Raw genomic sequence first — 23,145 nt, forward strand, 5'->3', positions numbered from 1 at the left:
TTGGTTAAACAGTGTTATTGTACTGTATAATACTGCTGAAGTCTCTCTGCAATGAAGAGAAGAGCTAGTTACATGTCTTGAAGCTCTCCAGAGCCCCAAGCTAGTCTGGTTGATGCTAAAAGGTTAAGGCGGTCTGTGATGAAGACTCCTGGTTCCTGGTGCAGTGTAATAGATATCCACTTAAAAGTGACATATGGCTTTATCCAACTGATCTCTAAATCTGCAAAGACCTTTCCTGAGCTACTGCGGCTGCTCGCTCAACAAACATATGTTCAGGGAGGGTACGGCATTGAGCTCAGCTTTTAAGGAGGACTTCAGTAAAAGAGGCAGTCCGAAATATATAACACTTCTTCATGAGACACTAGACATGGAAAGCACAAGTACGTTTCTTCAGAAAGATTAATAGCTGGCCTTGGGTGTTACAGCATCTGAAATGGCCCCCACACAAGGAGTTCTATTGTATACAGCATAACCATCAGTAGTCTGTTGGACACAATTGTAATTATCTAGGTCTGGGAGGCCTTTTCTTCTGATCTATTTTATATTGTAAATTCTCCGATCTAACAACATAAAAGGGAAAGGGAGTTAAAGGGGAAAAAATCTGTCCCTTCTCTGAAGACATTTCAAATTTGAATCTTCTATGTGTTAGGCCTCTGCCTGCTGTAGGCCCCAGGCTGGCTCCAGCTCAGGTGACTATTGCGGACAGCAGCAAACAAGAGAAACAACACTGTGAATCTGGGCCCATTTGTATGCCTATTTGATAGACACCGAGATTATTCTTTCCCCTTTAATTGCAGGCCTTTGGTTACAGGAAGTCGACGGGACATGTCAGCTGTTAAGTTTGTGGATTATATTTCTAGCCGTTCTTTGTGATGCAGCTGGCTCTGTAACATTGTATTACAGCACTGTTACCTGCCTCGTCTTAAGCCCTAGCAAAACTAACCAACAGTTATATTTCAAGCTAGACCCATTCAAATCTACACGCATTCCATGTTCAATAGAAACGCAATCCAGCCATTAATGGAAGTCTAACTTTACTGGGGACTCTAATCCTAACCCTGGCCCAGACTACAATGTAACCTTGAGTTACAGTACATTTAATTTTAATGCATAATTTAGCCAAATTATTCAATAACTGAAGTGTAACCGTATCCATTTTATATTCATCTATATCCCTGATAAACAAATTTCTTAAACATGCAAATCTTCAGCTCATACAGTAATAACAATTAGTCTACACCTACATAATCATCAGATTATGAACTGTGATAGAGCAGTGTTCCTCATATGTGTTGTAAAAACATGTCAGATCCATGAGTGGCCCTTCTGCTGCACCTGTATAACTTGTACATTCTTGTCTTTATATTATTTATATTAATAAAATACAGAAAATAAACCTACACATAAGTAGGTTCCCAGTGAGTTTAAAATGCATTTGTTGTTAATGTTTGGGAATTAGTAGCTTGTGTGGTCTGGCAGGATTCACAGTTCCTGAAGCAGTCCTCAACAAAATTGAAAGTGAGGAACACTGGGCTATTCTAAGCTAAAAACCCAGTGCTTCTGAAAGACCGTAAATCTTTTCAGTTTTGTCTTTAATCTGACAGAAGTCTGAAAAGGCTTTATATTCTGCGATTTAACCAGTTTGTCCTGTTATTTTAACCCAAATCTTTTCGTAAGGGTTTGTTAAATCTCTTGATCGGAGCTTGTTCTAGATGTAGGTGCTGGAGTGTAACCCTGGCGGAGGGTTCCTGTTTACTGCAATTGTGAGGATGTACTTTCGGCTGGAATTGGGCACTTTTGTTACTGGTTTACAATGGCAGTGTTCCCTGTACATTGTTGTTTTGAGGATGTACAATAGCCCATGTTAATATTAGACCGTGGGAATTGTAAGGTACTTTTTCCCACTTTTTTTCTTTCAGCAGGTGTTTCACTAGTTTAAATGTCAAGCTTTTAATAGTTTCAAGAGTGGTTTCACTTACCTGCCATAATTTTTTGCTTCTATCAAATTTAATCTAGCTTTTGAAGTTTGTAGATTGAGAGCAGTATAAGTGCAGTCTTTGAGATTGTCTGCCTGACTTCAGCACTGCAGTTTTTTTTTTTTGTCCGTTTACAAATGAGCCACTTATAGCAGATTGAAAATTGTAGATCTTAAGTAACTTAGTGGTATTTATAATAATGTCATGTTAAGTTTACCACCACTTTCACCTTTCATTTACCTCCACATTTGAAAAAGAACTACTTGTTATCATGACAGTAAATGTTTTATAAATTTAAGTATAATGCTGTCCAAGTAATACAATTGATTTTATCATGATATTTATAGATATTTTTCTCCCGAGTACGATAAGAATGTGGTGATTTTTTATTTTATTTAATCCTTTAAAACAAATATAATCACTGAACTATCTTTTCTGTCTCATTACCAAACACGAGGAGGTTGAGGCATGAGGGCACGACTTCTTAGTTCTTCGTTAGTTGAAGCATAACGGAGGTGGAAGGGCGTGACAGGAAGTGCATGGGAATGTTTATTCTCCATCATATTTTTCTCCTTCGTGGCCTTGTGAAGTAATCCTCTGATAACTGCTGTATAGGAGGTCTTTTCAGTGACGCTGCTGAGCTTAGGAAACGTTGGCTCTTGGGGGTTGACTTGATGTCCTCATGTTTTAATTTTTTTTATTTAGCAGGATGGAAATCTTAAACCCTTTCACGTTATTTTAGTTCCAGAGATGTACAGTGTGTGCTATTGACCGTTCAGTATTGAGGGGACCCCTATGAAAGTTATGGAAAGTGTGGATTTTAAATGGCCAGTTGTGCTGCATCAGGTCTGCTGAGTAGAATAAAAACATAAAGGAGCCTGGGTAGGAAGTGAGAGCTGCCAGATCTGGGCCTTTTTTTTACGTAAGTGTGAGGTCATGTCTCCTGCTTTCGGTTTACTTCCCAACCTCCTTTTTTCATATCTTCCTCGGGTCGGTGTGAGACAAACTTGCAATGTACAGCAGCTGTTAATTAAAACCCCTAATGAGCACTCGCCTGTGCCTTGCTAAAATCAATGGCAGATAAGTGAGATATGGCATGGTTGCTGTCTGTTGAGCACATTTTATAAGTAGTCCTGTAATGCACGCAGTGTAACACACCTGTTAGAACTGTACTGTACAATAAAGTTTGGGGGGTCGGTTTAATCTGTGTTTATGCACTGGAGAGAGTTCTGTGAGCATTTAGATTTGTAAAATGTTCTTGTAAGCAGAGTTTTACTGGATAATGTAACCTTGTTTCACACCCCTCTGCATGGAGCGGTCGCATGCTTGTGATTTTTCAAGGCCACTTTACCATTAATCATCGGTGAACACGCTGTGCCATTCCCAATAAAGCAGCTGTGCCTGAATTGATGGAGACTAAAATAAATATTCAATTAATTAAAGGTGGAAATACTGTAATGGTCAGAGAGCTAGAGGTCTACCTGGTGATACAACTGTAGTAATCCCTCAAATGTCTCTCCCGGTGTTCTGAACACTGCAAAAGAAAAGTCTGCTCCAGACCAAACCCTGCTGTTTGTTCTTCACCTGTTTTTTGTTTGTTTTTTAAGATATATTTTAAATGACCCTTTTTCTTTTTCCTTTTGCAGGGGCGACATGTCAAAACTGGTCAATTGGCAGCCATCAAGGTTATGGATGTCACGGAGGTAAGGAAGAGTTCTTGAAATTTGACTCCCCCATGTCTTTTACTCTTATTTTGTGCAGTCTTAAGGATGCAACATTGAAGGATGTTCCTAGTATGAACTCTGCAGTCGAAAGTGAAATGTGTAGGCTATGTTGAGTGACATTTAAACTACCTTCCTAAGATGGTATCTATACAGAATCTTGGAGAGGGCATTTTTGTGCATCAAGCCAAAGGAATGGTTTACCCTTTTAACCCCCCTCCCGAATCAAATACTCTAGTCCTAGGGCAGTCAAAAACATTGGAAAGTATGGTATATTGTTTAGCTCTATGGGATAATGTACTTTTGTTAAGAGACTCTTGCTGATCAGAGAGAGAGAGGTTTTCTAGATCTGACATGCAACATGCTTTCTTTTATGGAGTTCTTTAAGCATGTCTTTCTTCTATACAGACTCCAAGCCTCTCATTACATAGTGCATGACATTGAATCAGACTTCTATCTCCGAATCTGGAATGTTCAGTTCATATTATGTTGAAGCCACACAATTGGTAATGTGTAACCTTTCATGTCAACAAGCATATCTAAACTACTTTTCAAATTAGAACAGACCATGATACCAGTTCCCAGTTATATTTTTCTTGTGTGTGTGCTGACTAGGAGCTACTCTAGAGCTTAAGAATTTCTAGCATTTTTTCTTCCTGGAATGTTCCGGCCCTTTTCCACTCCCTGTAATAACCCCCTAAGATTGGAACCAGTGCCTAATCATGGTGCATCCCTGATCGCATGAACCACATCGCCTTACCACAGGATATAGCTCTCTATCCAGGAGACCTACTGCACTGAACAAGATTCTCTGAGTTTAGTTCCTCACTTTTAGGTTTAGAGATGTCAGGGTTCTTTATTTTATTTAAATGTTCTCCCTCTCAGCATGACACAGAGAAATTAATTTCTGAGCCCGTCTTGGTAAGATACTGTCAGCTTTCCAGTTTAGATCTTGATGGAGTTTGGCAGCAGATCGAAGTGCAAACCAGGTGACAAGATTCCTGTCAGTTTTTTTGTTTGTTTTTTTGTTACACTTCACAGCCTTAGACGTCCAGCTGAATTACCCTATTCCTCCTTGATCTCTGCAGTCTAAAAAAGTGATGCACAGTGTCTCTGGGCATGTTTCTGCTAATCCTCCTTGGCACTTACTTTCTGAATGTAGGAGTGGTTAATTTGTAACCAGTATCTCTGAACTCTCTGAATTAATCCTTATTTTGCAGATCAGTTTCATAGCCACACTAACATGTAAACCCATTTAGATCCACTTTTTGGCAGAAAGTACATTTGTTAAACCAATAAATGGTACTAAATATCACTACAATTCAGTTGGGTTGTGGGGGGTGGGGTTGGAACTAAAAAACAACTTTTTCACATGCTCTGTTGATGCAGTTTATTGTTTTTTACTTCAACATTTTATTGTCATCAGCTGCGTGCTGAATCTTGTTTCCACTCCCCACGTTGGCCTGATTATTAAAACCTTATCGAGCTAACCTGTAGAGCGGATGTTGTGCAACAGTTTCCTCCGTAGGTATGTAAAGACCTTTATGCCACAACGACGATGTGTCACTAGCCCAGCTTTGCAAAATAGTCATTGTTACTCACCCCCTTTCCTGTAGCAGTGCCTGTACTTGTTGACCCACAATTTGTGCTTCTTGAATTGAAACAAGTTAATAGTTGTCATATTTACTTGCTTTTACTGGAAATGTCAGCTTAGTTCTGTGATCATTAAAGCACGAAAGCCAGCGATCTAGCTTATTTAAATTACTATAAAATGGGCATTTATTATTTTTCCATTTTAACTGTACAAGCACAGGAGATCAACTTGGCTTACATTCTTTATTTACCTCTATACAGTTCATAATTACAAGATGTTGCTCTTGTTCAGTCGATCTTTAAATATTGAGGTGATTGTGGTTGTACCACAGTGAGAAGCCTTTTCTGTAGTGGTGTGATTCCTTTAGATGTCACTGTCCTGTTGATGCGCACACTCAGTAGGGTTGCCTAGTGGGATATGTGGTCTTTTCACACAGTGGGTGAAAGCTCTATAAGCTTTTTGACTGAGGCAGTAAAAACTGTCCATTAGATTACTTGCTTCTGTAAAAGGTGCCATGGAGCAAGATTTGCACAGAAATTGGCAATTTGTGGCATAATAAAAAGGGAGTCTCAAACTGTTATTTGTGATTGAGTCTGGATTACGAGGTGTATGGGCCTTGTTTAATTTATATAAAGAAATTACCTGTAGCTTTCATGAGGTTTTTAAAAATGCATATGCAATTCAGATTTGTTATGAAAATATTTACCATGTTCTTAAGCCTAATGACTTCTCACCCCTACAAATTCAGTCATTTATTATTTTAGTAATAGAACCCACAGAATTTTGCAATGGAGTTGGAGTTACAAAAAATATAATGCATCTCAATCTTAATGTGAGATTTGTGGTGATTCTTCAGTTTTTCCGGTTTCTTGATTTTGGTTTTGTGGCAACCACATGAAGTCGACTGTGCTTATTTGTAATTATCCTCTAACACTGAGAACATACCTCTGAGTAACACCAACAGAACTGGTTTGTTGCAGACATGTCTGCTGGAGTAATGCTGGCGTGCTCAGACTTCCAGACTGTACGTTTCCACAGGCATATTTCAGCGTGTGTGCTTTGACCCAGATAGTGTTTCCTGTTCTAGATATTCAAATCCAGGGCTCATTTTGACCATAGAAAATTGTTTATGAATCAGTTGAGAAAAGTGCAGTACTCTCACTAGGTGGGAGGTTATTTAAAACTCAATTTTTCTGAAATATTTGATGGCACATCAGACTACACATCATAACACAGTCTAGCATTACTACTTACACTTGCTAATCAGAAATCAGTGACTCAGTAGATAGGCCAGTCTGCAGCTCTGTCCTGGGGTTACCACTGGAGTATCATACATTTCAGAAACTTCACTGGCTCTCAAAGGATTTGTTTTTTGTTTATTTATAAAAGCATGTGTGTATCAGATACTGAAGTCAGCAACCTAAGGCACTCCGTTAACTACTGCTTGGTCCTTATAAAATGATATCCTCCCCTTGTGTGTTTTGGGAAAAATCATACAGTTGCTAATGATTCCACAATGCCCTGCACTGCACTGCCTGAGGTATTCCTGAGCATAATGCACACAGATGAAAATTGGTGATTTCAGTTGTTTTAAATTGATCAGTTTAACAAAAAAAAAAAAGATAACCTCCCTGGCTTAACTATTTAAAAAGACACTTTGTTAATATAGCGTATTAAACAACATTCTAACATTAAGTGGTTGTACCAAAACTGTACTGTACGCATTTTTTGATACTGTATGCAAATAAATGGTAATATCTGACATAATGATTTTTAAGCTTTATTACACAGCCAGTTCTACCCATGCTCATACGCGGAGGGTTCATTAAAGCATTTTCTCCAAGTAATTTATTTTCCCAATGTCTCCTTTAGGATGAAGAGGAAGAAATTAAACTAGAGATTAACATGCTAAAGAAGTACTCTCATCACCGAAACATTGCCACTTACTATGGAGCCTTCATAAAGAAAAGCCCTCCAGGGCATGATGACCAGCTGTGGGTGAGTGTGCCTCCTGGACTGTATCCCCGCTCACCTCGTAAATAGCCCGCGCTCCGGGGGCGGCTCCTCGGGTCTTTCGCTGCTGGGCTAGCTCTCCCAGGAACCCGATCCCTCCCGCCACACCCCTGAAAGGCCCAGCAAAGCACGTTTTATCAGCTTACTTCAAGAGTCGTGCTAGGTATTTAGTGTCCCCCCCTCCCAAAATAAGATTCAAATGGTTTGTCATCAAATCTGTCAAGTCCTAAAAAACCTCAATCATTTTCTAGAATTACTTGTTTCGGACTTTTGTTACATTTAATAGCCTCGGCCAGACAGTGAGCTTTTTGTCAAAAGATTTCAAAAGACGTGAATTAACTCGGCACCCAAGATGAAACCCCAAGCCTTCCAATTTGTCTTCACAGCCCTCGGTCATGTTAAATGTCTGAAGTATGTTTTGTTTTTCTTAAGTCTTATTTTAAAGTAATATATACATACAAACTTTTTTTTTTTCCACCTCTCTGTTCTGTCTGGTCCACAAAGTTGTTGATGAGCCCTATATGTAAAAACCTCTTATTCAATATATAATTTTGTTTGTTAATTTATAAGCAAAGCCAGTTAGCAGTATCAACTCAGACATTTAGTAAACTCTTGACTCTTTATAAAGATGCAATGTATGAAGGATAACGCTGGTACAAACTATCAATTATAAGTTATGCACACTACTGTTGACACATGGTCCTTGTGTAACAGAGTTCATATTTACAGGTTATGGCTGTCAATGTTGTGAAACCTTGCCTTGAAATTTTTTCTATTTTAAAACGCATCCCCCCGCTATGGCTTGGTGTTCTGTACTACGCTAGTGGTTACAGCAGGCAAATTGGTCTTTTGTTCCTGTTAACAAGTGCTTACATAGATTCTAAAGTTTCGTGGAAATGAAGTGAAACCAATTAATGGAAATTGTAAAAATTCAATGTCTGCTGTAGCTGTAGGGCATACTTTACTAATGGGATTTTAAAGATAATTAAACACAATTTCAAGCAACGCTGAAGACCTCAAACAATAGTGCATTAGTGCTGGAAGCTTTTTTTTCATTCTTTCAGACTATGACCGTGTCAACTTTGTAGTTCTAGTCACTTTGATTTGGTAACTTTAAATGGGAACACAACACAACTCTGTTTTGTGATGTGTGCTATTTGTTGCATTTTCCCTTCCCCCCCTTCTGTTGAAAACTTTGTTTTTGCCATTTTCCCTCCTTAATGTCACTTCTGGTTTCCATGTGCAGCTTGTGATGGAGTTCTGTGGGGCCGGATCCATCACAGACCTGGTGAAAAACACCAAGGGCAACACTTTGAAGGAGGACTGGATTGCCTACATCTCCAGAGAGATACTGAGAGTAAGTGAGAGAGAGAACAGTTTAACACTAGTTAACTTATTTCCAAATGAATCTACAAATAAAAAGCAACTAGAAAACAAAATATTACATAGGTATTTGTCTACAAACTATTTCCTTCATATATCTTGGTGATTCTCAAGTATGAAAAAGACAGCATAATAACTGTGCCAAGGAATACTGCTAATGTCTTGTCAGCCGATGGTACTAATGAGAATCTCATTTTGCTGACAGTTAATTCCTAAAAACAATATGTTCCTTGGGAGCTGGAAGTCCGCAGGGGCAGCACTGTGAATCCCCCTGGCATGCCTTGTTGACTTAGCAGTCTGTGCGGCTCAGTGTCGGTGAAGATTTCAGTCAAGGTTGTAGTGTAAACCAGAGGTCTGTGTTTTCTTTGATTCCCAGGGACTGGCCCATCTTCATGCCCACCATGTGATTCATCGTGACATCAAAGGGCAGAATGTTTTGCTGACCGAAAACGCAGAAGTGAAGCTGGGTGTGTAATTAAACGAGGCTCTTCACGACTGGGATTGCACCTAGAGGATGGGCATAAGACACAATAGACAATATGTAGTCGGGGGTAGTCTAGAGGCTTTCATATACGTTGCAAAGGCCACCTCTCCACAAAACAGGCAACTGCTGGCAAACATAATCCCACATCAGTCTTGTCTTTGTGGTCTTGACCTTGCTCTGGAAGTAAGGGTGTGGTAGACGCATTGTTCACTCGGATTAGTCAGCATCACATTTTTCTAAAGGTTTCAGTTGTGTGGAATTTAATTTCCAGGAGTGTAGTTTAGGACCCCAAAATCCTTCGATTTGTTTGCTTAATCAGGATTTTATTTTGTTCTTGGATGTTAACATTTACGTTTATACCTGTTCTCCAATATTCAGCTTATCCCAGCAAACGGGCTATTGTGTTGAAACTAAAAAACCTCTGACATGACATGTTCCGGAGAATTCTGAATTAGATTTTTGAGAAGTCTTGTACATCATGCTTCACCAATTGTCACCCCAGCATGGTGCGTCAATGAGTGGCTTCTCTGCACATCCTCCCACTTGCCTTTGAAATGATCTCTTCAGGAGCTGTGTTGGATGAACAGTTTATCTGACAAATCATCTTGGCAGACACAACATTTGAGAGTCATCTCATAACGGACTATTCATTTAATGCGTCCAGCTGGGAAATGAAAATACATAGAATCCACCAGAATAGTAGCTAATTCCTTTTTGTTCACTCCTATGCTTGCGTCACAATGCATTTAAAACGATGGTTAAAAATAATAAAAACAAACATTCTTAAAAAAAAAAAAATAATAATAATAAGGTGAGGGTTATTCTGGCACCACAGCTGAACTTTAAGCACATGTACTCAATATACTGAACTTTGAATAAATCTTAAAAATAATATACATTTTTAGGCATCCGATTTTCTTAAAATACATTTTAAAATTACAAGTAGATTTTTTTTCCTGCCCTGAGATTAAATCAAGAATATAGTGCATCTAATTGCATGGTTACATCACATTGCAGTGTAAGTTGTTTGTCCTGCACCAAAAAAAATAAAAAAATCTAAGTAAATACTGCCCATATATTTCTAAGAATGCTAAAACTGTGATAGTACATGTTACATTAAGATGCTGTGAAATGTACTATTACTTTAACTGCTAACTATTCACCTTGGTATTTTCTTTAATACATTACACTACGTTTACAAAATTAGTTTCCAGCCAAAGCTAGACAAATAGGTTTCCTCAGCCCTGTTGTCAAACAAGAAATGTTGCTGGGTTTCTGTGATGTGTTGAAACTTCAACAAGTTAGGTAGAAAGTGGCCTAGACCTGTGCTGTCTTTGTTCCCGGTTACAGTGGACTTTGGAGTGAGTGCCCAGCTGGACAGGACGGTGGGCAGGAGGAACACCTTCATTGGGACTCCATACTGGATGGCTCCTGAAGTCATTGCCTGCGACGAAAATCCAGATGCCACCTACGACTACAGAGTAAGGCTCGGCACCCCACCCCTGCAGACGAGGGTGTTCCCGTCACCTCAAAATACATCAACCCCGCTTCTTTTTGGATGTAATAACAGGCACTTAGCTATGTAATGTGTGCACAGTTTTGTAACCTCCCATCACAAAAGACCCTGGTTGACTTGGAACCAATCATCTGAATGACATAATTAAACAAGTAAGATCTTGAAGAGCTCCTGAAGTGTGACGGGGTATACGACTGCCTTCTCCGTTAGCTCCTACTGCCGCTGGCTATGTTCTGACAGCCGTTGTTCTTTTGCAGAGTGACTTATGGTCTTGCGGGATCACAGCCATCGAGATGGCAGAGGGAGCTCCTCGTAAGTACTGCCGCTTCATTACAGCGACGCAGCGCACGTGCCCTCCACAGCCACGGTCCCTTATTCCCCTGACATCCCTAATCCCTCAACTCTGCATAATGCGTATCCTAACACTGCAGGCCTTCCGCTGCTAAGAAATCAAATGGATAAATCCAGCATGTATCCATCTGTGTAATGTACTTTGTGACCTGTCCAGGTTATTTTCTTTCTTGCATTTAGTGCCTTGTAGTTCTGTAGAATTTCCAGCAAACCGCATTCTATTGTTGTCAACAAAAATAGTTCAAAAAGAATAAAGAGAATACCCCCAAATATGATGTTGAGATCTATTACAGCTGATATTAACCATGATGTTTTATTGACCATGAATGAAAGCAGGTGAATACCAACCCACATTGATTTACTCAGTCTAAACTTTCAACATTTTGCTCTTGTTTTTTCAGCACTTTGTGACATGCATCCGATGAGAGCACTTTTCCTTATTCCCAGAAACCCCCCACCAAGGCTGAAATCCAAGAAATGGTAGGTTGTTTCTGAGAATTATGTGAAACAGAATCTTTTAACATTCAAAAGTCGTTCTACATCTTGTCTGGAGTTTTCCACGCAATAAATATTAGCCATTGTGTGTTTGAGAGGTTTAGCCTTTTCAAGCCTATTTATTGGCAATGATTGTTAGGGTTGTTGTGCAACAGATGCTATCTAAATCTGGGTTAATGCACGCAGAGTAGGGATGAGGAATTAGTCTAGTTGCTGTCTTAAAAAAAAAAGAAAGGTCCTCTATCTACTGCTTGTATGCTTTCAGGGTGTGTTTTCAAAGATTTTATATGGATCAAATGGTGAAAATCAGGTAATGTAGGAATATGGCATTTACATTAGAATATGATTTCAAAAATTTGCTGTGTTGTGTTTGGAGAAAGCATTGCAGAGAGAGACCCTGAAAGTAACCCTAATGGTATTGTGGTTGAAGTAGGCTGGAAATCCATTGAGATTAAAACAAAAAAACTCAATGGGAAATAAAACTGATCATATGATGATTTTTCAGTGTTCAGTTCAAATGTAGTGGCCCGATTTTTTTTTTTTTTTTTTTTTTTTCCCCCCCCCCTCTCTCTCCCCTGTTTGTTTTGGACTACAGATGCATCAGGAGGGAAATGATTTATGCCTTCTGAGAGCCGCAGTTAATTTAGTGATCAGATTCCTCCCACAGGTGCATCACTTAGGGAGATTTAACATAATGAAAATCTGTTATCAGCATTTGAAAATGGCTATAAACTTGAATAAACAAATTTTATTAATCTTTTCCCTTGATGGATCCAGAGTGTCCGTTGTATCTGGGAGTGCCAGACGTGCACAACTCCCAGGCAGAGGAGAGCCGGTGTCTGGTGTCTGGGCTGTGAGGGGTGGCTATTGTCCTTTACCTCCCAATTAGTCAGTTCTGAAATGGCTTGTGTTTCACAGCCTGGAACCTCCATCTTATTTCTGAACCCCTTTTGTATTGCTCAGTCCTGAATTCAGACCCAAGACCTAACTTAAGAGATTAAAGCATAGCCTGCAGTGGTGATGCGAATTGTATTTTATAGATGCACTGAACAGAGTATGGGCTGGGCACTGCTGAATTCATATAGTGCTGTCACCTGGCCTTTTTTTCCTTTTAATTTCATACAAAGCAAGTGCTATTAAATTGTAAATGTGGCCCCACTCCACTCTTAGTTTGAAGGTAAAAGATTTATGAATATGGCCCCTCTTTAGACTTTATAAGAAGACTAAAGAAATTCACCATGTTCTACATCAAAATATTAAAAAGACATATTTACACAGCTAAAGTTATTAATTTTGGGAATGGCTTTATAGTTCTTAAATGTAAGACTTCAGGAAAACACAGGATGCCTTGTGAACTGATTCAAAGTGTATGTCAATTGAATTATTTGACTGGGAAAGTTTTAAATACTTTTGGATTCTGCTAGATTTGTTGGTGTCATTGTATACAAAACTACAGTTTAAGGAAATCTGTGCTGTGAACGGTTACTGTAGCCATCAACCTAATTCAAGATAAACAAGAAAATCAAAAACAGAGACTAGTTTGTGTGCAAACACCGCTAAGAAAAATAAAGCTTTTGTTAGTCAGTGGCTTTTTGTCGGTTTTGAGTAGGTCACATGATTAGGAGTACAGTAGATAATGCATCAAGTGAGCTTTGCTGCTAAACCAGTGGAAACCAGTCTGCAGAACCTGCAGTTACCCTGTGGTTACAGTTTCTGTAAATAATAGGGTTTCAGCTCCGTATTGTCTGCTATGAAAAATTTAGCTTTTTTAAACCAGCAAATTAAAAGGGCTACCCACAGATATTGATGGGTCCAAAGCATTTTCCTCAGTATATACTGCAGTGTGGCACAGTGTGGAAATTTGAAGTATGGTTAACCTTGTTAAAGGGAGTGGTAGAAGAAAAGTCCCACTAAATAGATAATTGACATAAATGGTGTCTTTGGTTGACTTTCATATTCTCTTTACAACGTATGTTTTGTTAGCACTTTTGCTTTAATGTGACTGCTCCTATGCCTTCCCCTCCCTTTAGCACATATCTAGGTCTTATCTGTATTATGTCTGCACTTGTTAGCTCATTCTTCTAGGATGTTTGCTTATTGTATTTTGTCCTGATTTGTATTACTGCACTTTGTAATGCTTTGAGATGTTTCTTATGTAAACTGTATGTTGCCCTGGATAAGGGTGTCTGCTAAGAAAGAAAATAATTATACAAGCAGGATTAATGTAATTTTAGTGTTCTTGGAAATCCACTTTTCTGCATTTTGCTCACCACACACAAAGTATTTCTTCTTTACATTCACTGTCTTTGCATGCCTTCCTTTAATGAGGTTTTAAGGAGGTTTTAATGGTGTAACCAAAAATTGCAGCACTAAGCCAAAGTAGCTAAAGGCTTTTTAACTGCGTGGTGCAGCAAATCACTCTCTTTGGCATACCTTAGAATGGAAAAGCTTAGGGAGTATCCTGGCACAAGTTTAAGTTTGTATTTATTTATTTATTTATAGCTTCTGCCAAGATGTTAAGGTTAGACGCATGTTGTACAGATAAGAAAAATCCTAATTGATACCTTTTGAGGGTTTGACACCCAAGATTTGCAGCTGACCATTGACAACACTACAAAATGCTCCTCAGGTCCAAAAAGTTCTTCAGCTTTATTGAGGGCTGCCTTGTGAAGAACTACATGCAGCGCCCCCCCACGGAGCAGCTGCTCAAACACCCCTTCATCAGAGACCAGCCCAATGAGAGGCAGGTTCGCATCCAGCTCAAGGACCACATCGACCGCACCCGCAAGAAGAGGGGCGAGAAAGGTACCATGCCATCCTTTATTAAAAAAAAAAAAATGTATGACATTTGAGTGCTTCATAGGTAATGTAAAAGATTGTGATGGATCAGAGGCTGGACTCTTTGAAAACCTGCATCAGTCAGGTGGATTTTGATTCCTTCAGACACAGCAGCATCATCTTTCTCCACGTTGCTGCTGTCAAAAGAAATATTACTGATTGACCCAATTGGCTCCAGAACATTAAACAGTCTTCGGCTACAACTGCCCAAAATGTGGGGAAATATCTGAATTCTGCTGGATTGCGGTGACACTTGTATGTGGGGTAGTGGAAAAAAATGGGTTTGTTGCTGCTTTTCATTTTTATTTCCCCCTCTTTTCCAAGATGAGACAGAGTACGAGTACAGCGGCAGTGAAGAGGAGGAGGAAGAGACTCCCGAACAGGAAGGAGAACCAAGGTAACTAAATGTGTTGCTCCTGCTGCTTGTTTCAGGGCTTCCAACCCCCACTCAGAGATGTGTGCTTTTACAAATTAGTCCACTGAGCTGCTTCTATCTCCCGTATATTGACGGCCCTTTGCGACACATCCTTCATTTTGTGTGAACCCAACAGAGCAGCATTAAGGGTTTTCATATGGTATGATATCCATGCACTGCATCACATCTCCTGTCTGGTGTCTGTTATCGTTGGCTTCTGTGCGCTGCACTCTGACACTGTCCTCTCTGCCTTGGCAGCTCCATCGTGAATGTGCCCGGCGAGTCCACGCTGCGCAGGGATTTCCTGCGCCTGCAGCAGGAGAACAAGGAGCGGTCGGAGGCCCTGCGCAGACAGCAGCTCCTGCAGGAGCAGCAGCTGCGGGAGCAAGAGGAGTACAAGCGCCAGCTGCTGGCTGAGAGGCAGAAGCGCATAGAGCAGCAGAAAGAGCAGAGGCGGCGGCTGGAGGAGGTAGGACACTCCGACCGCCCCTCTGAGAAGAGGCTCCTAGCTCCACCAGAACATCAAGCCCCTCCTCCAGTTATTGACCGCTAATTTCATCTGAATAAACACCTAACAAAATAATGGCAGTTTTTATGCAGTGTATGCCACTTTGCTTTTGAATGCACTATGGGAACCTTTATTTTCTTTCATAGCCCCGTCTTTCAGCTCTTTAGAACTACTGTGCTTTATGAACTTCTCCAAAATGTATAGAAACATGGCCTTATTGGGGTGTGTTTTGCGGGTGTTACTCTTATTGAGGTTTACCTTCCTTCCAGTATAGATTTTTTTCCAATTTCGGTATCCTTGAGAATAACATCTGTGCAGACAGATGCAGGCAGAATGAGGGAGTGAAGTAATGGGGTGGGGGCAACATGTGTGTTGCTTTTATTTTTAGTTTTTTAGCCTCTCCTATAATAGAGAACTCTGAATCCCTTTAATCTGAGTCTCAGAATTAAAAACTACAGCTTCCAGCAAGATCTTTTCTAAAGTGGTTATTCCATTTTAGAAGCATTTTTCTCTGACAGTTTTTCTGTTTTTCATATGGATCAAACTTTTAAATTAAAAATCACTGGAGCTTTGTTGTCTGCCACATGCAAATATTCAAGCTGAAGATCGAAGACATGGTAGCTAGCACTAACACTGAAGTGTAGGAGCTGTGATCACAGATAGAGTGATATAAATACATACAGTGCAAGAATCCAGGCTTGTGAAAGGAGACCAAGCAAAACACTTTAAGGAAAGCTAAAGACATGGGAGTGGAGGACAGAAACATTATTTGAGACTGATCAATACATGAAATAGAAAATTGTGTATGTATGTATAAAATACACATGCAAATTTTTTATCAATGTTTCAACCTGTTGTCAAACAAGTAACAGGAAGGAACAAGCACACAGCCACCACAGGGACCACAGTTTTTAAAAAAACAGCAAAAGCACCTCACAAGCAAAGATTATAAATGTGAACATTTGAAATCCCCTGAGCTTCAGAAACACTTAGCAGTGTTGTCAAAGTAGTAAAGTCTGTTTCGAAGCATTCTCAATGCCATGCAAGCTCGATAAAGTGGATGCTGACAAGAAGGCAAGGGCTAATGCAAGGAAAACTTCTTTGTCATTTGGCACACAAATAATGGCTCTGCTGTGCCCTGTTATTTTATTTCTTATGAATCTGGCACAGATTTTCCCATTTTCTGTCTGGGATTAAAGATCTTCACATAAATGGGGTTTTTATATCATTATATTTTTGTATTTTAGCTACATATGTATATATTGCTGCCAGGGGAATTTAGCAACAAAGTCCAAACATTCTGTTGAAGTCGTATCCCCAATTCAAAATTAATTAATCACTTGAAAGCGAGCGCAGTTTCCCCAGGGAAAGGAGGGAGTCCTCAGAAATTCAACATCATCCAAATCACGGATTGCCCCATGGAGTTTTTAAATAAATATTCAAACTGAATGTCAGGGTTATAGTGCTTCTAGTGCTTATAATGCCCTTGAGGCCATTTAAACAAAAATGCTCACTTTCTGCATTGCTGCTGGTTTGTGTACGGGCTCTGCTGGACTAGCGAACACCTGTGCAGTGCGCTGTCCCCGCACTCCCTGGTCCATGTGCTCTGTTGTAATGCTGTGCGCTCTCCTTCGTTCACAGCAACAACGCCGAGAGCGTGAGGTGCGGCGGCAGCAGGAGAGGGAGCAGAGGCGGCGGGAGCAGGAGGAGAAAAGAAGGATGGAGGAGATGGAGCGCAGGCGCAAAGAGGAGGAGGAGCGCCGGAGAGCTGAGGAGGAGAAGAGGAGGGCTGAGCGAGAGCAGGTAGGAGTGCTGGGGATCTTGACGTGCACTCGGCGGCAGCGGCACTCTGCCTGTGGGAGTGGTTGTCGTTTCCCCCCTGATTCAAAACAGACCATCAGGTGTGTTTGTGTTTTTTGTTGTCTTGAACCCCTGGCTTCTTCTCAATGAGATGGAAATGCTCAGTGTCGCCTGAGAAGTTGGGAAGTTCAAGCTAAAATATCAATGCCCAACAATGTTGCAACACTCTATTAAAGTTGGCTTACATGTTTTGCTAAGATTGCTTCGTAGCCATTGTTAAAGTCTCCAGTAACTGTGGTTCAGGTCTTGAACAAGGTCCAGGGTGCACGAGAGAGAGCGAGAGCTGGCTGACCAGCCCCGGTGTTTGTGTTTGGCAGGAGTACATCAGGCGACAGCTGGAGGAGGAGCAGAGACACCTGGAGATTCTTCAGCAGCAGCTACTTCATGAACAGGCCATGCTACTGGTAACTTGCTCTTCTCCTTTCCCTCTCAAGGCAGGAATGGGTGATGAGACTTAACTGGGAGATTTAATCATGTAGCACAATGTTTGTTTGAGGAGCTGTCTTTGGTCTATTTTCTTAAAGCCAGGTTGGTACACTGAAGTGAGGTTATACTTTTAGGATAATCTTTTTTTTTAGTTTGTCTCTGTGCTTGGGCATGGCCTCAGTCCATTTAGTCTGATGAATGGAGATTTAATTAACCAGGTTGATCTATGTGTTGCTGAAGCTTATCCCTAGGTAGTAGTTTGGGTTGCTTGTGACCTTGCATCAGGGCAAGAACAAAAATTAGTTTTACATGTTTTGTTTTTCTCTCATAGTTTAGTATGAGTTCATCTCTTCTGTTAGGGAGGACTTGGGAAAGAGGTGGATTTGTCTGTGATTTGAGTAAGCCTGTGGGGAATAAACCACATTGCTGATAATGCACTTTAATTTAGCTGATTGTCCTAAATGTCTAGGGTTGTCCTTAGTAACTGCCTCATGCGTCCTGGGGGTGTCTAGGCCACAACATCCACATTGACAGGAAATACATTTATAGACGATTACCACCTGCACCTTTCACATTTTAACCGATTTTGTTTGTTTTTCTATCTCAGGTTTTCCTTCCCCATAGCTGTTCATCAACTCATTTGACATGATGGCTTTCTTGACAGGGTCTTTTCAGTCTGATAAATGAACCCCCACTTGCAGTTTTTAAATATGTATATTGTTTAAGAAGTATATAACCTCTCCGCTATGAAACCTAGAGCTTGCCAGGGTGATGATTTTCAAAAGATCTTATGGGGGGAGGTGGGGGATGAGAATAACTCCAAAACTGAATACTTTTTTGGCTTTGTGCTTTACATGTCACCCTATCAATTTGTGGAGTTCTGCAAAAACAAAAACAAAACTTTTTCTACTTTAGTACTGGATGAACACTAAAAATGTAGAATGGATGCAAACCACTTGATTCTGAACATGTACAGATGGCCGCTTGGAAAATTGGCCTCAGCACCTCCAACCACCAGATGGAGCTGCTATCCCTTGGAGAACATGAGGAGAGGATCCCACAGCACTGTGCCACTTACAGGGCATTCTGGCCTTTCATCACTGGATGGGCTGCCTCTATCATGGCTTACACTGACCGTTAGCTAGACAGGTTTAATTTTTAGTTCCTTGTATGCTTTTTGTTGCCGGTCATGACCACCATCAACCTAGGCTTCTACCCAGAGCACTTCAGAGAAAACTGTCAATGACCGAAACCAGACGATAGAATCTGGGGGGTACAGTAGCCTTAGGTATGACTTGGTTCACTTATTATGAGTATTGCTGCTCTGGAAAAACAAGCCAGGAAAATGTAGAGGAAAAGTCAATCTTCTTCCCCTAGTTGCTTTAGTCTTCCGAACCCTCCCACCGCTGATGGCCCCTCGACCCCAGCCTGAGCAGGAGCTGAGGCGGGCATCGCTTTGCGTTAACCAACCAACACCTTGAGCTCTGTCTGCCCTCGTGTGCCTGAACCCTTGCACTCTCTGTACATCAGGAGTACAAATGGCGGGAGATGGAAGAGCAGCGTCAGGCAGAGAGACTTCAGCGTCAGTTGCAGCAGGAGCAGGCCTATCTCCTTTCGCTGCAACACGACCATAAGCAGCAGCAGCAGCAGCAGCAGCAGCAGCAAGACAGGAATAAACCACAGCCACAGCAGCAAGCTTACCAGCCCGCAGAGCAGAAACCCCCACCTCACGAGCCGACAGACAGAGCGAGAGAGGTGAACAACCCTGCCTAGTGCTTCTGGCTGCTTCTGTCACATCACCGCGGTCTTAGGGTTGCTCAGTGGTGGCATTAGTGTTGTGAGCGGCATACTTTTATTTGTATTTTTTTTTTTTGTTAAATCCACTACATAGTCTAGCTTGAGGTCCAACCATCTCATTTTCTGTGGGGGTCTTGCTGCCCAGAGGATGGACGTGCTTTGTTGCTGGAATACTCCATCCTGCCCCCACAACAGGTCTGTGGCCAATCGGAGACTGGAGCCCAGTCTCCACTCGCTCCAGTGTCCTCTTTGACCACAAGACCAGATCTGACACCAGACTACCTGTTCATTTCCTTACTAGTCCAATGCCACATCCCTCATTGCCATTCTGCTTTCTATGGTGCCATCCATACATGACAAGGCCGGGGGGGTGTGCTGTGAAGAAGGCATATCTGGTTAATGTGACCATGGTTCAGCTCAACAATAGAACTGTACACCCAGAGAAATACAACTGCTGTCTGAAAAGGTGTAGCATTGATAGAAGAGAACCACTCTGTACTCACAGTATTCTCAAAAGAGCTTGAGTTTCCTGCCTCTTGTAGAGCATATATAATACTGCTTTGTGAAAACTGTGTACTAACTTGCTTTCTTAAGATATCAATATTATAACCTCTTAAGATGAAACATCTTTTATTGACGTGCCTCTGCAAGACTGGATGGGGTTCCTTAATGTAACAGAAGGCTTCTATAAATGGAGAAACTTAAGTTACAAACAAAAGCTTCCAATGCATTTTTTTTTTTTAATTATTATTTTATTCTTGCGTATTTGACATCCTCTAGAGATCACAATCACATTTTTTGGTTTTCCACTAACTAGTGAGCTTTAACACCTGGTTTCCACAACTGCATGATTTAAATAGTTTTATCAGTTTAAATAGTTGAAATTGACTTCACTTCTCTCTTCAGTGCAAGCTTCTGTGAATAAAATGGCTGTGGTGAATGTCTTGCACTGGAATACATTTAGTAGAGAGGGTTTAGATTGTAAGGCATGAGGGTATTTTTTGTAATCTAGATGCCATGTTCATGAAGTATAAATGTTATAATAACAATACCCCATACAACCTGCACACATACTTCCTTAATCTCCTATAGCTTAGATTTCCTCCTTTTTAGTACAGCTTGGTTATTGTATGAAAGCTTGAATAAGTAATGCAGGTCAGTAAGTTGGGCTATTTATAGCTACAAAGTATTGGTGTTGAAATTAAAATGTTTTCCTGAAGCACTTCTGAGGTAAAATGCTTTTTTATTGAATTCCTGTAGGTAGTGCCTGCTGACTGCCAACTTGAAATTAAGAGGAAAATAGATTGGGGGGGTGGGCGGAGCAGGGATTTAGCAGGAATACAATAGAATGTTGAAAAGGCAGATCAAAATTTAAATAATGAAATGATGACGTGGCGTCTGACACAGGTTTTAGAGTTGCATTGTGACTTTTCAGGAGACTTTCTTGTCATATTGTCTTAGGGTTCATCCTCTGCAGGGCAGTGATGTATTTGTTTTGGGGAAGTCGGTTTTCTAGGTGTTCCCCTTTTAATCTTCAGCTGTATCCCTGTTGTATGTTAGTGGCTTTTTGTGGTATTTTCAGCAATCTTACTGGAGAGAACCGATAGAGCATATTAGTTCGTTTTGTTATCAATGTTTACAGTACAAATGAGGCTGCCTTGTTTCAGAAATAATGTGATAGTTGAAAATAACCATCAAAATCCCGTTCTTGAGAGAGAGTGTCCCCCTCTATTCCAGAAAGGGGAAGCGTCAGACTCAAGCTCTTTCATACCATGACTCCTTTGATATGCTTTCTCTGTAAAATAGCAATAGAGATCTTCCAATGTGTGTATATAACATGTATGTACTGTAGCCTTGGTATAGCACCATCCTTCTCAACATCTCTCTCAAAGCAGGATCTGCAGCTGGTACCAACTCTCCCCATTCTCTCATTATAAGAACTTGCAGCTTTCTGAAATAGATGAGAATAAAATATCCCTGGAAACACCAATGGGAACCATTAGGAAGGATTGGCTGGAAAGGTGATTTAAATGTATATAATATACAGTGAGGGAAAAAAGTATTTGATCCCCTGCTGATTCTGTATGTTTGCCTACTGACAAAGAAATGATCAGTCTATAATTTTAATGGTAGGTGTATTTTAACAGTGAGAGACAGAATAACAACAAAAAAATCCAGAAAAACGCATTTCAAAAAAGTTATAAATTGATTTGCATGTTAATGAGGGAAATAAGTATTTGATCCCCTATCAATCAGCAAGATTTCTGGCTCCCAGGTGTCTTTTATACAGGTAATGAGCTGAGATTAGGAGCACTCTCTTAAAGGGAGTGCTCCTAATCTCAGCTCGTTACCTGTATAAAAGACACCTGTCCACAGAAGAAATCAATCAATCACATTCCAAACTCTCCACCATGGCCAAGACCAAAGAGCTGTCCAAGGTTGTCAGGGACAAGATTGTAGACCTACACAAGGCTGGAATGGGCTACAAGACCATCGCCAAGCAGCTTGGTGAGAAGGTGACAACAGTTGGTGAGATTATTCGCAAATGGAAGAAACACAAAATAACTGTCAGTCTCCCTCTGTCTGGGGCTCCATGCAAGATCTCACCTCGTGGAGTTTCAATGATCATGAGAACGGTGAGGAATCAGCCCAGAACTACACGGGAGGATCTTGTTAATGATCTCAAGGCAGCTGGGACCATAGTCACCAAGAAAACAATTGGTAACACACTATGCCGTGAAGGACTGAAATCCTGCAGCGCCCGCAAGGTCCCCCTGCTCAAGAAAGCACATGTACAGGCCCGTCTGAAGTTTGCCAATGAACATCTGAATGATTCAGAGGAGAACTGGGTGAAAGTGTTGTGGTCAGATGAGACCAAAATCGAGCTCTTTGGCATCAACTCAACTTGCCGTGTTTGGAGGAGGAGGAATGACCCCAAGAACACCATCCCCACCGTCAAACATGGAGGTGGAAACATTATGCTTTGGGGGTGATTTTCTGCTAAGGGGACAGGACAACTGCACCGCATCAAAGGGACGATGGACGGGGCCATGTACCGTCAAATATTGGGTGAGAACCTCCTTCCCTCAGCCAGGGCATTGAAAATGGGTCGTGGATGGGTATTCCAGCATGACAATGACCCAAAACACACAGCCAAGGCAACAAAGGAGTGGCTCAAGAAGAAGCACATTAAGGTCCTGGAGTGGACTAGCCAGTCTCCAGACCTTAATCCCATAGAAAATCTGTGGGGGGAGCTGAAGGTTCGAGTTACCAAACATCAGCCTTGAAACCTTAATGACTTGGAGAGGATCTGCAAAGAGGAGTGGGACAAAATCCCTCCTGAGATGTGTGCAAACCTGGTGGCCAACTACAAGAAACATCTGACCTCTGTGATTGCCAACAAGGGTTTTGCCACCAAGTACTAAGTCGAAGGGGTCAAATACTTATTTCCCTCATTAACATGCAAATCAATGTATAACTTTTTTGAAATGCATTTTTCTGGATTTTTTTGTTGTTATTCTGTCTCTCACTGCTAAAATACACCTACCATTAAAATTATAGACTGATCATTTCTTTGTCAGTGGGCAAACATACAAAATCAGCAGGGGATCAAATACTTTTTTCCCCCACTGTAGTTACTGAAGGGATATACATGCATGTGTGAACACATACCTATTAAACTCTTAAACTACATTTTGCGTTGCCCTGAAAATAGTCATATAATTGACATAACTTCAAAACCTTGCTTTATTAGTTTCTTCAAGTTGG

General features: G+C 40.8%; 1 protein-coding gene across 7 annotated transcripts in view; it reads left to right on the forward strand.

The window, feature by feature from the left end:
* The window catches only part of LOC136751117 (mitogen-activated protein kinase kinase kinase kinase 4), a 90,677-nt gene that overhangs the window by 39,459 nt on the left and 28,073 nt on the right, over positions 1-23,145 (forward strand). For 6 of the 7 annotated variants that reach the window (XM_066706443.1, XM_066706441.1, XM_066706446.1 and 3 more), the window contains exons 3-15: positions 3,623-3,679; positions 7,164-7,289; positions 8,551-8,661; positions 9,064-9,154; positions 10,522-10,652; positions 10,945-10,999; positions 11,440-11,518; positions 14,163-14,338; positions 14,696-14,768; positions 15,045-15,255; positions 16,936-17,097; positions 17,472-17,558; positions 19,111-19,335. In XM_066706443.1, the coding sequence (XP_066562540.1) occupies positions 3,623-3,679; positions 7,164-7,289; positions 8,551-8,661; positions 9,064-9,154; positions 10,522-10,652; positions 10,945-10,999; positions 11,440-11,518; positions 14,163-14,338; positions 14,696-14,768; positions 15,045-15,255; positions 16,936-17,097; positions 17,472-17,558; positions 19,111-19,335 (1,584 nt within the window). The remainder of the gene's footprint in view (positions 1-3,622; positions 3,680-7,163; positions 7,290-8,550; positions 8,662-9,063; positions 9,155-10,521; positions 10,653-10,944; positions 11,000-11,439; positions 11,519-14,162; positions 14,339-14,695; positions 14,769-15,044; positions 15,256-16,935; positions 17,098-17,471; positions 17,559-19,110; positions 19,336-23,145) is intronic. The other variant, XM_066706444.1, reaches the window with a different exon arrangement.

The sequence above is a fragment of the Amia ocellicauda genome, chromosome 6 (assembly GCF_036373705.1).
Source record: "Amia ocellicauda isolate fAmiCal2 chromosome 6, fAmiCal2.hap1, whole genome shotgun sequence".
NCBI classification, from domain to species: Eukaryota; Metazoa; Chordata; class Actinopteri; order Amiiformes; family Amiidae; genus Amia; species Amia ocellicauda.